This window comes from Bombina bombina, chromosome 3 (genome assembly GCF_027579735.1).
Source record: "Bombina bombina isolate aBomBom1 chromosome 3, aBomBom1.pri, whole genome shotgun sequence".
Classification (NCBI taxonomy): Eukaryota; Metazoa; Chordata; class Amphibia; order Anura; family Bombinatoridae; genus Bombina; species Bombina bombina.
Window position 1 is genome coordinate 1,020,210,926 of NC_069501.1, and position 12,952 is coordinate 1,020,223,877.

Sequence of the window (12,952 nt, forward strand, 5' to 3'; positions counted from 1 at the left end):
AGTTGCTGCTTTGCAAATCTTATCAACTGAAGCTTCATTCTTAAAAGCCCACAAAGTGGAGACTGATCTAGTAGAATGAGCTGTAATTCTCTGAGGCGGGGCATGACCTGACTCCAAATAAGCCTGATGAATCAAAAGCTTTAACCAAGATGACAAGAAAATGGCAGAAGCTTTCTGACCTTTCCTAGAACCAGAAAAGACAACAAATAGACTAGAAGTCTTCCTGAAATCTTTAGTAGCTTCAACATAATATTTCAAAGCTCTTACAACATCCAAAGAATGTAAGGATCTCTCCAAAGAATTCTTAGGATTAGGACACAAAGAGGGAATTACAATTTCTCTATTAATGTTGTTAGAATTCACAACCTTAGGTAGAAATTTAAATGAAGTCCGCAAAACTACCTTATCCTGATGGAAAATCAGAAAACGAGATTCCCAAGAAAGAGCAGATAATTCGGAAACTCTTCTAGCAGAAGAGATGGCCAAAAGGAACAACACTTTCCAAGAAAGTAGTTTAATGTCCAAAAAATGCATAGGCTCAAAAGGAGGAGCCTGTAAAGCCTTCAAAACCAAATTAAGATTCCAAGGAGGAGAGATTGAATTAATGACAGGCTTGATACGGACCAAAGCCTGTACAGAACAGTGAATATCAGGAAGCTTAGCAATCTTTCTGTGAAATAAAACAGAGCAGAGCAGAGATTTGTCCCTTCAAGGAACTTGCAGACAAACCTTTATCCAAACCATCCTGAAGAAACTGTAAAATTCTAGGAATTCTATAAGAATGCCAGGAGAATTTATGAGAAGAACACCATGAAATAGTCTTCCAAACTCGATGATAAATCTTCCTAGAAACAGATTTACGAGCTTGTAACATAGTATTAATCACTGAGTCAGAGAAACCTCTATGACTAAGCACTAGGTGTTCAATTTCCATACCTTCAAATTTAATGATTTGAGATCCTGATGGAAAAAAACGGACCTTGATACAGAAGGTCTGGTCTTAAAGGAAGTGGCCAAGGTTGGCAACTGGACATCCGGACAAGATCCGCATACCAAAACCTTTGAGGCCATGCTGGAGCTACTAGAAACACAAACAATTGTTCCATAATGATCTTGGAAATCACTCTTGGAAGAAGAACTAGAGGCGGGAAGATATAAGTAGTTTGGTAACACCAAGGAACTGCTAACGCATCCACCGCCTCCGCCTGAGGATCACTGGACCTGGACAGGTACCTGGGAAGTTTTTTGTTTAGATGGTAAGCCATCAGATCTATTTCTGGAAGACCCCACATCTGAACAATCTGAGAAAACACATCTGGATAGAGCGATCACTCCCCTGGATGTAAAGTCTGACGGCTGAGATAATCTGCTTCCTAATTGTCTATACCAGGAATATGTACCGCAGAAATTAGACAGGAGCTGGATTCCGCCCAAGAAAGTATCCGAGATACTTCTTTTATAGCTAGGGGACTGTGATATGACCCTGATGATTGACATATGCCACAGTTGTGATATTGCCTGTCTGAAAACAAATGAACGGTTCTCTCTTCAACAGAGGCGAAACCTGAAGAGCGCTGAAAATAGCATAGATCTCTAAAACGCTGAGAAGCGCATATCACAGAAGAAAATCAAGCACAAACTTACTTCACCACCTCCATAGGGAGGCAAAGTTTGTAAAACTGAATTGTGGGTGTGGTGAGAGGTGTATTTATAGGCATTTTGAGGTTTGGGAAACTTTGCCCCTTCTGATAGGATTGTATATCCTATACGTCACTAGCTCATGGACTCTTGCCAATTACATGAAAGAAAGGGAGGTTTTGCACAGGATTAGTTCTGAGTAAATCCAAAATTGAAAGCACCTGTGTTTTTCACAGTTGTAGTTACAAGTAATACATATACTCATTTAACAGATCTTTTAAGTTGCATGCTATTGTATTTAAAACTCCTAAGTAAGTAGTAAGCACAGAGCCACAGGTTCAAATCCCTGCACTGCAGAAAGCCTCCCAGACCTTTTCTTTTTAGTCTGGAGGGCTTGGTTCGTGAAAATATATTATATCTATCTGTATAATCTGTATATGTGTGTATACATGTGTGTGTGTATGTATGTATCTATGTGTGTGTGTGTGTGTGTGTGTATATATATATATATATATATATATATACACACATATATAAAATGTGTATATATTCTGTCACAACAGATATGATGTAAGTTTCTAGTATTAGATTTCTAGATTCAGTGGCGTCACTAGGGGGGTGCGGGCCGCACCTGGGTGATACCCTCCAGAGGGTGACACCACCAAAAAAAAACAACATTTTTTTTTTAAATTTTATTGAAATTTAAAGAAATACAATGTAGAGATGCATATATTTTTTTATTAGAGTGGCCAGCATTTGTGAACATTAGTGGGACTGGGGAAGTTGTAGACACTTCATTTTTTTGAGCCAGCGCTGCAATTTCCACAAATCGTTTTCCTGGCTGCTTTTGCTTGTTTGCACTTTGCTCCTCCACTGCCCAATTTCACTATGAATGTTGTGGGCATGCCGTGGGGCTTGCAAAGTTGCGCTGCTAGCCTAAACCTGCCTGTCTATCTGTGCTCACTGCTCAGTGACGTGTGGAGCAGTGGAGTCACTCACTGCTGTGCTGTCTCTCTAATCGGGAACTGGGAAATCATGAGGGGGATGCCTGGCACCTGACCACATGACTGTCTGACACTGTCTCTAAAGTGAAGGAGCCACGTATGATGCCCACCAGACCGGTACGGTTACGGTACACTAAGTGCACACTGAAGAGGTAGAAGAGGAGGGCAGACGGGGGTCTGGGGGTGGGCAGAGAGCAGAGGTGCTTGACCATAAGAAGCGGTAGGCACGCGGCCTGGGGCTGTGCACTGACAGACTTGGAACAGAGTCAGAGAGCAGAATTTTCATAGTTTGCGCGCCTAAACCTTTTCCTTAGTGATTTATTTTTAGAGTGCTCTGTTTATCTTTCATTTGATGCTCTGCTGAACCAGGGAGCATCTCTAGGCATGAGCTTTATAATTAATGCAGTGCAGTTTACTTATTTTGTATGTGTGTGTGTCTGAGTGTTTTTGTGTGTGTGTCTGAGTGTTTTTGTGCGTGTGTCTGAGTGTGTTTCCGAGTGTTTGTGTGTGCATCCGAGTGTGTTTTTAAGTGTGTCTGAGTGTTTGTATGTGTGCGTGCCTGTGTTTTTGTGTTTGTGTGTGTCTGCTTTCTGGGAGGAGGGGGGGAGGCACCATAACGTACCGCACCGGGTGACACCAACCCTAGTGACGCCACTGTCTAGACTGTTTTTTAATGATCAGTATATTATATATACACATATATATATATATATATATATATATATATTTAATAAAATAATATTCAAGAAAAAAGTTGAAATAAGTTGTCCTGTTACTGGTATTGATATTTATTTTGCATTTATTTTAGGCAATAGCAGTGTTAATGAAGACCTTGCACAGAAAGTTAGAGTGCTTTGCTGGATTATGACTGGACCAAAAAACCTTAAATCCAAAGCTATTCACCTAAAGTATTCTTGGACCCGTCACTGTAATGTGGTACTGTTCATGAGCTCCACAACCAACAACAGTTTCCCAACAATCGGTTTGGAGACTAAGGAAGGGCGGGATCAATTATACTGGAAGACTATCCGAGCTTTTCAATATGTGCATAAGCACTATTTTGACCAGGCTGATTGGTTCTTAAAAGCAGATGATGACACATACGTTGTTGTTGACAATCTACGTTGGATGCTGTCCAGTTATACCCCTGACCAGCCTATCTACTTTGGCAAGCGCTTTAAACCTTATGCCAAGCAGGGCTACATGAGTGGAGGAGCTGGTTATGTTCTTAGTAAGGAAGCCCTGAATCGCTTTGTGGAAGGATTCCGTACTGAGGTCTGCAAACACACAACCTCAGTGGAAGACCTGGCATTAGGACAGTGCATGGAGAAGATGGGAGTTATTGCAGGGGACTCGAGGGACACAGAAAAAAGAGAAACGTTCCATCCATTTACACCAGAGTCCCACCTTGTGGAGCATTTTAGTAAAAGCTTTTGGTACTGGAACTATTGCTTCTACCCTATTGTGGAGGTTAGTACATGAAGATTCTAAATTGTGAACTGGGTACACATTAGAAAAAAAATATGTTTTGCATTGTCAGTATATAGCAGGGTTACAATACAATTTATTTAATAATTATTCTTTAAAATAACCTCCAATTTAAATGCATATACGAAACAATTAAAATCAGTATTTATTCCTAAATTATTTAAGATTAGTTAAAATCTATATACACATTGAATTATATTTATAGAAATCATATTATGAATCAAACTATATTCTATACAAAGATCATAAAAATATATACCTTTACAATTTACCTTATTCACAATGAATCACATTAAAATATCACAATAAAAAAAACTGATTATGGACCGCTAACTTTAACAGTGCCTAGTTAAACAATATAGCAAGATACTTTAACATCCAATTTTTATGCCAGTTTATCTGAGCTGAAATAAATCTAGCTAATATAATAAATTTAGCTACAAGGCGGCAAATTCTAAAATATATAGTTGCAAATATAAATTACTTAGTACTAAATATGACTAGTTTTAAACTATACAGGACTATGAACACAAGCTTAAAATACAGTATGCTCTTTACATTTACCAGCTGTAATCTAACTATAGCCTTAGAATACCCTTGATTTAAATATTATATATATTTAACAATTTCTTATACTTTACAAGGTCACCAGTTTGAGAATTCAGTTAATATCCAAATATGTCTATCGTCATATGTTTTAGTAGAATTATGCACATTTGTAAGAGAATTAATCTTGATAGTCTCTTATCCACAAAGAGTGTCCCAACGTATTTGTCTTACAGAAAACTGTGTTCGCACACAGGTCTCTCATAGAAGCAAAAATAGCAACAGCAGGATTGCAAACAATCACCCATCAAAAATTTTCCACCAAGATCCTTTTCTCTCTGTGCAGGGAGCTTTTGTCTGAGACAAAACTCCTCCCCATGTCTTACTCATTCGATAGATTTGGATATGCTTTTTTCTCTGATTGGCTTCCTTTGAAATTTCATTTTCAACAGCCAAATGCCTTTTGGTTGTAATACTGGATTTAGGCCATCGGGGGCAGCAGACAAAGACAAACAGTTTCATTTTTAAACTGCTAACAGTAAATACAGTTCTTATATATTTTTATTCAATATACTATATTTTCTAGTATTATTAAGTCTTATGTTCCATGTGTATTGAATTATGTCATACTATTTACCCTGAGTATTTTAAGACTAGATATGATATATTTCTCATAATATTTTAGAAGATGCCTTTAAAGTTGCATTTTATTATTGTTGTCCCATATTTATATAAATACAGTATGCTCCACATTATACCTCTTGCAAAAACATATGACACAATTTACAGCACCAACTACACATGCACTTGTCAGATGCCTGAAAAATAAAAAGAATAGGTTGTTAATTTTTAAATAAATTGGACATTTTAAATTGACTGTATAGCTACTTATTAAATTCAGCAAATTTTCATATTTAATGTTATACAAACAGACAATCTCGTATTTATTTATTTGTACCTATTATTTAATAGTCTGATGCACATATTTCATGTTTGAAAACTATATATATGATTTGTCCAAACTTCGAATCCTTAAGACTTCTATGTTTTCAAAAATACATAGGTTAAGACATGTTGAAACCTTGATTCTTTGGCTTTCAGCTTCCCATATTACCTTTCTTAAGCATAGACAAGCTCCCAGATCCATACGTTCATATTTAATATGTGTCTGAATATATATATCCATTTGAGTATCTTAAACTACATGAAAATTAGGCATAATTCCTTTATCTGAGATCTAGTTTCCCATGTCATACAGAGACTTGAAATGCCAGCTTGTCTGGGAGCTGCGTATGGGAAACTCTGCAGGGGATAATTTACACCTAGATGGTATGAGTCACATCTTTTGAGAATGTTTGTATATTCCCTTATTCTTATAGACAGACCGTCTGTTCCTTACATGGGATTCCTGTGATCTAAGTAATTCATTTCTTTGGCTAAATTAATTTAGAGATTTCAATCTGGGAAGGCTATCCAACAATAATTCATTTGAAGTTATCTCTCTTCTGAGACCGTGATCAAAGGCTCTTTAGATGACATTATCTCTTATAATTTGGGACCAATGTTTGTTTTTCTTTAGAAGTCCTGTCTATTTCTTTTGTTCTAAAAGTCTGTAGTTGAGAGCAAAAGGGAGGGGTTGATATCACCCATTCCAGTGTTTGTTCGCAATGCAGTTAAATCAATTCATAGTAGATATTAGCTAAATGAAATATTAGATTCTATGATACATCTGTAGTTTATTTAAGGTTATAAAAGTGTAAATATATTCAGATGCGCCTATTATCTATGAACTAAAAGCAACAATATTGGCAAATGACCAACCGTTGCAAGTTCAAAAAGTTGTTACCAATATAAAGAGTGATCCTCTATTTAGTGATAAGGAGTTATCTACAATAATGCAAAAATACACACACTCATATATATAGTGGAATATACTAAACTAAATTCTCTCAGTGCTGTAGACACAAAACATACAAAAGTAAATACAATATCACATATTTCCTAGATCAAGAGTGATATGCAGGGATTTTAGAACTATAGAGTCCACAATATAATACTCAGGTAAATGATTCCCAGGCTGAAAAACGTCTTCCAAAGGATTAAAGGCAATTCAACCCAAATGAATCTGTATAAACAATATAAAAGGAGAAGGCGCCACAATAGTGTGTATCAATAAACCAATGACTCTGCGCACTCACAGTATGACTCGTACTTACGAGATATAGAGCACTTGAAAAGTGCCACAAGAGCCTCCTGGACCATTAACAGCTGTCCAGATCGCTGTCTTCTCATGCAAACCTCAAATCTCCTGTTGCAAAGATAAAAAGAGAGAAACGACCGCCACAATAGTGTGTATCAATAAGACAGTGGTTCCACACATGCAGAGTAGTACCGTACTTACAGGATGTATAGCACTTGATTAGTGCCACAAACTTCTTCTGGACTATTATCAGCTGTCCAGCTCACTGGTCCCCCATACGATACGATGAATCACCTGTTTGTGAAGAAACTCACTCCTCCAGATATATATCACTATAGTCGTTAGGTTTACCAACTCTATGTCAGAATATCGGGGTATAACCACTGTGACTCGGTTACTCCAAAACTTGTAAAAGTACGTAAAAAAGCCTTGATGTATAATAAAATTGAATTTATTTAAAAGGTGGCATTGATTTGTTTTAAATAAATTCAATTTTATTATACATCACAGCTTTTTTATGTACTTTTACAAGTTTTGGAGTAACCGAGTCACAGTGGTTATACCCCGATATTCTGGCATAGATTTGGTAAGCCTAACGACTATAGTGTGATATATATCTGGAGGAGTGAATTTCTTCACGAACAGGTGATTCATCGTATCGTATGGGGGACCAGTGAGCTGGACAGCTGATAATAGTCCAGAAGGCGTTTGTGGCACTTATCAAGTGCTATACATCCTGTAAGTACGGTACTACTGTGCATGTGTGGAGCCATTGTCTTATTGATACACACTATTGTGGTGGTCGTTTCTCCCTTTTTATCTTTGCAACAGGAGATTTGCGGTTTGCATGAGAAGACAGAGATCTGGACACCTGTTGATGGTCCAGGAGGCTCTTGTGGCACTTTTCAAGTGCTCTATATTTAAGGTTACTTCACAGATACCCTGACATAATTCCCCCTTCCAATTTTAAATAGATGTAGGACACATGTATTTGAATATGCTTAAAGTCAGTGGTACTTGGTGAGTGTTTTGGCAGCATGCATCATAGACAGTCTTCTATGAAGAGAGTCCGTTATTTTTCAATCCTTCTATTTATGCTTGTTAGCTAGGCCTCTTTAACTACAATATTTTTTATTGCATTTGGGGATATGACACTTCATTCACCCTCTATGACTTGTAGTTGGGATCTCGGATGGCACGCTCGCAACTGATTAATATGGACCATTTATCCATAAAAGTATAATTTTTAGGTATCCAAATTTTATAGGCAACTGGAGATATTTTGTCAGTAATGACAAAAGGACCCTTCCATGATGGAAGAAATTTCTTCTCCTTAACCTGATCTCTTCCAAAATTATAAAGATAAACTTTATCATTTATTTTATATTCCTTTTTGGAGGTTTTGAGATCATAATAGGTTTTAGGGGCAGTTGCAGCCTTCTCTAAGTTCCTTTGAGCAAATGCAAAGGCATATTGCAGGTGCTTTCTTAGGATATCCACATATTGATGTGTATTGGCAGCATTTATCAAGTTCTGGTCTGATGTACGGTACAGTAGATGTTGAGGTAGAACCATTCTTCTACCAGTCATCAATTCAAAAGGTGACATCTTGGTAGCACTACTTGGATTTGCTCTTAATGCCATCAGGACTAGAGGTAATTTTACATCCCAGTATTTACCCGTTTCACTCACAAACATTTTGAGGATTTTCACAATGGACTGGTTGTAACACTCTACACCACCACTTGAGGCAGCTCTATAAGCAATATGGAGCTTTCTTTTGACCCCTAGTATTTTCCACATTTTAGTCATCACTTTGCTAGTGAAGTGGTTTCACCTATCGGATTTGATTCTTTGGGACAAACCAAATCTGGAAAACATGTGGTTGATGAGCAAAGCTGTGCATGTTTCAGCACTATTGTTAGGTGCACTGATGCACTCTACCCATTTAGTGAATAGGCATGTCACTGTCAACATTTATTTGTTACCTCTTGATGATCTAGTTACTGGACCAATAAAATACATTTGTATATCTGACCATGGCATTACCATCCCCCTTTTTTGCAATGGAGCTGTATGCGTGGGTGCAGTGGGTCGGAATTGTGGACAGATTAAACAACCTTGACAGTAGGTCTGAACTTCCTTCAACATATGCGGCCAAAAGATGTAATCACGCAATATTTCATACGTTAATTTGGCGCCACGATGACCAGATGTGGGAGCATCATGGGCATGTTGAAGCATGATACCTTTGAACTTTGTAGGTACCACCCATTGCTGTATGCCAGTTTTGGAAGTTCTAATTAACAAACCATTCTGTAACTTGAATTGTGACTTGGATTTCATTAAGATTCTAAGATCTTCCTTGCCAATACCATCCTCTTTTGAGATGGGGTTGCTTTCAGGATCTTCTATGTGTTTATAGAAGATGCCTACAATGGGGTCTTCCTTTTGACTAGTGATCAGGTCCTCACTAGGAGAATCTGGTAATGGCTTCTACCTGAATTTCACCCATTAAGTGGTCGATATTAAGGAGTTCTCCAGTTATGGCTCTTTGTTTGGCTAATGAATCCGCAAGATCATTGCCTTCCTTATCAGGACCTAGAATCCTGGAATGACCCTTAGTCTTTTTCCAGTGTATGGTTAACCCATTGGAAACCACTAGATTATCAATCTTGCAGAACAACTTACCCTGTTTGATTGGTTTGTTGTTAGTTTTCTGTATGCCATTTCTTTTCCAAGTTGCCAGGTATTCAACAAAACTGTCATGCACATAATTTGAGTCAGTAATGATCACAAATTCATGAATACCCTGTTCAATAGCCATTTCAATGATTTTAAGAACAGCAGTTAGTTTTGAAACTTGACTGGATCTTGGTCCAATGTTGAAACCTATAGAAATAATTGGGAATCCATTTTCCCAGGTTATACCAATGCCAGGGACCAATCTGCACTCATTTTCAATAGTGGAATGGTAAGAACAACCGTCAACATATACCCAAGGTTTGACAATGGTCCTCGTATATTTTTTACAGGGAAAGAAATTGTTCCTCCAGGAAATCATCTTCTAATAACTCTTCCCCATGATCCTTAGCAGTACAGTCGTGGAGCTCAGCAAGCCCCTGTACAACTGGATTCTTTTTGTTTTGCTTATAGCGAATTTCTAAAGGCCAGCCTTGTAAGGAAAGAGAGTCCAAGCTGTTATGCGGCTATTAGACAAATTCCCATCTCTTATTCTCTCACTTTGCAGATATAGCAAAGGCTGTTGGGCCAGATCTACAATAATTTTCTCGCCCTGTATATAGCTACGGAAATTTTGTAGAGTCCATACAGTAGATAAGAGGGCTTTTTCACAATTGCTAAATTTTATTTCTACTGGGGATAAACTTAAATTATTATCCTTTTTGGTATAAAATAGCACTCATGCTTATATCTGTGTAACCTGTTTCTAAGTAGAAAGGTTTACCCCCTTCAGGGTATGCTAAGTAAGGTGCTTGAGTTAGTTTTCTCTTCAGCTCTCTGATGGCCATCTCTTGAGCCTCATTCTAGTGCCATTTCACATCCTTCTTTAGGAGAAATAGCAGTGGTTTAGCTAATTCTGCATAATTATCAATACATTTTCGAGAATAATTCGTCATACCCAGAAATGATCTCAATTCCTTTAAGTTAGTTGGGTTCTTAGAATTTATTATAGCTTCCACCTATTTCTTCTGACTATTTAACCCTTCAGAAGTAACTTCATGTCCCAAGAAGTTTACACGAGTGCGGCACCATTGAGCTTCTTGTAGGGTTAATTTGACACCTGCCCTTTTAAGTTGGCTGAGGATGTGTTTAAGTTCTGTGATGTGTTTTTCAATGTCTGTGCTTTTAAATAAAACATCATCAACATAAGATAAGGTCCCCCTTTTCAGTGCATCAGGCATAGCCTTATGCATGAATACAGCAAATTCATGTCCTGAATTTATGTATCCAAATGGGAGCCTTTGGAATGCATACTGGGCTTTTTGGAATGAGAATGCAAGCTTATACTTTTCCTCCTCATGTACCTTTATGGTCCAATATCCCTGTGCACAATCAATGGCATTAAATATTTTAGATCCCTGCATCTGCGCTAGGCACTGGTCAATATATGGCACAGGCCAGCCAGACATGTACACTCGCTGGTTTAGCTGTCTTAAGTCAGCACACAAACGCCATTGTCCATTGGGCTTAAGAACACCTAGAATAGGATTGTTATAGAGCTTTGCACCTGTCGGATAATACCCCTTTCTTCCAGTTTCCTTATGATTTCTGCACAAGAATCATATGAGGCTAAAGTAAGGCTGTATTGTTTAACAAATACAGGCGGTGCATTAGGATCTGTTTGGATTCTTGCAATGTGCAAGTCTGTGGTCCCACAGTTATAACAATCCCTAGCAAAAATATTCTTGTATTCCATCAGGAGTCTGCGTAGCTGTTGGTGTTCATCATTACTGGAACAGCCATTAGGTAAGGAGATTTGCTCTTCGACTATTTGATGAAATCCTGGAAAGATTGTAATAATTAGATTCTAGTGCATATCCTATGGTGGTACCCTTAGACAAGGTGATATCCTGTGGGGTTGTGTTATGCACAATAACATGTATTGGAATCGTTCCAATATTTACCATAGGTGTATGGGTCATTGTTATATCCAGATTTTGCATTCTATGGGAGAGGCATATTAGTGTTTCAGAAGAGGAATTTATCAGCCCCAGCAGGGATTACAACATTGTGAGACACCTGCATATTTACAGCATATGGCAATTGCTGGTTTGATTTCAGGGCTGCATTTTCATCCTGAAATACTTCAGGGTCCCCCTTTAACCTGCTCCAGAGGCAAAGGTTAATCAAGTCTATTTGTATGGCATATCTCTGTAAGAGATCATTGCCAATGTATATTTGATTATGGGGAGTATTTAAAACTAAAAACAGGTTCAGAGATCTGCGCTAATAAGTCTTCACTTATATAGCTAGCTTCCTGTTTTAAGCTCAATTTGGCATGCTTGGTTTTCCCAAGGTCATGCACTTGCATAGGGATAAATAGAGCATCCTTAACTTACGCAATTTCTGAGAGCGAATAATCTCCCCCTTTAGGGGATTTAGGGTCCCCCTTGTGGAGGTATATGGTTAATATATCGCTGTCTAAGGATATATTTGCTGTCTTTCCGGGCGAAATTTTAAAAGTATTACCATCAGAGCCACTTAAAGGAGTCTGATCATCTATTTGTAGGATAGTGATTTCAGGTATAGAGTCATTCCTGAAATGAATCTCCACAGCATCTGGCTTCTCTTCCACCACGTGACAGTTATGTCGGGTGCGAGATATACTGGACCGCTCACAATTAATAGGCCTTTTTACTTGTGACCAAATTACATTATTTATTCAATCAATTATGGTGCTTAATCGCTTCAGGAGATCACTACCAATTAATAAACAATCAGTTGGCAGATCCACTATAATGACAGGGTGTCTTATTACCCTGTTCGTGTATACTTCTATCTGCTAAATATACTTACATAGTTCAAATAAAATTGGGATTAACATCTTGCAATAATATTGACTTATATTTATGCTGCAAAAAAAATTTTTTGCTTTAAAAATGCCTTTAAATGAAATGGGATCTTAGTCACACAATATGATCATATTCTGCTAAGCCAGTCACCACTTACAAGGTGTCCCATAAAGACTGGTCCTAACACTAACCAGTTTCCACACTGCAGCAAGTCATGTCTTCACAGTGTGAAGCTTTCTAGCTTATTAAGTATATTTATCTGGAACACACCTGGGCTGGGTGGCGTGCATTTACCAAAGGGGAGGGATTTGGTCAGCTCCCTATTTAAGAGATACAACAAAGGTTTTTTTTGGTTAAGCATACCACAAAAGGACTGTTTAGTCTTAACACACATATTGTGGGAGTGCTACCAAAGTGACCAAAACAATTACAAAACAACAAAAAATATTGGTGTACATCCAACCACTTAAGTCCACTATTTCATGGCATATTTGTATATGCTTCTGTCTGCCAAATATACTAACATAGCTTCTAATAAGATT

The 12,952-nt window shown here is 37.8% G+C and overlaps 1 protein-coding gene across 1 annotated transcript in view; it reads left to right on the top strand.

Annotated features, from left to right (window-relative positions):
* Positions 1-12,952, top strand: part of LOC128652033 (glycoprotein-N-acetylgalactosamine 3-beta-galactosyltransferase 1) — a 111,723-nt gene that overhangs the window by 36,099 nt on the left and 62,672 nt on the right. Inside the window, exon 4 of the mRNA XM_053704985.1 lies at positions 3,451-4,112. Coding sequence (XP_053560960.1) covers positions 3,451-4,112 — 662 coding nt within the window. The remainder of the gene's footprint in view (positions 1-3,450; positions 4,113-12,952) is intronic.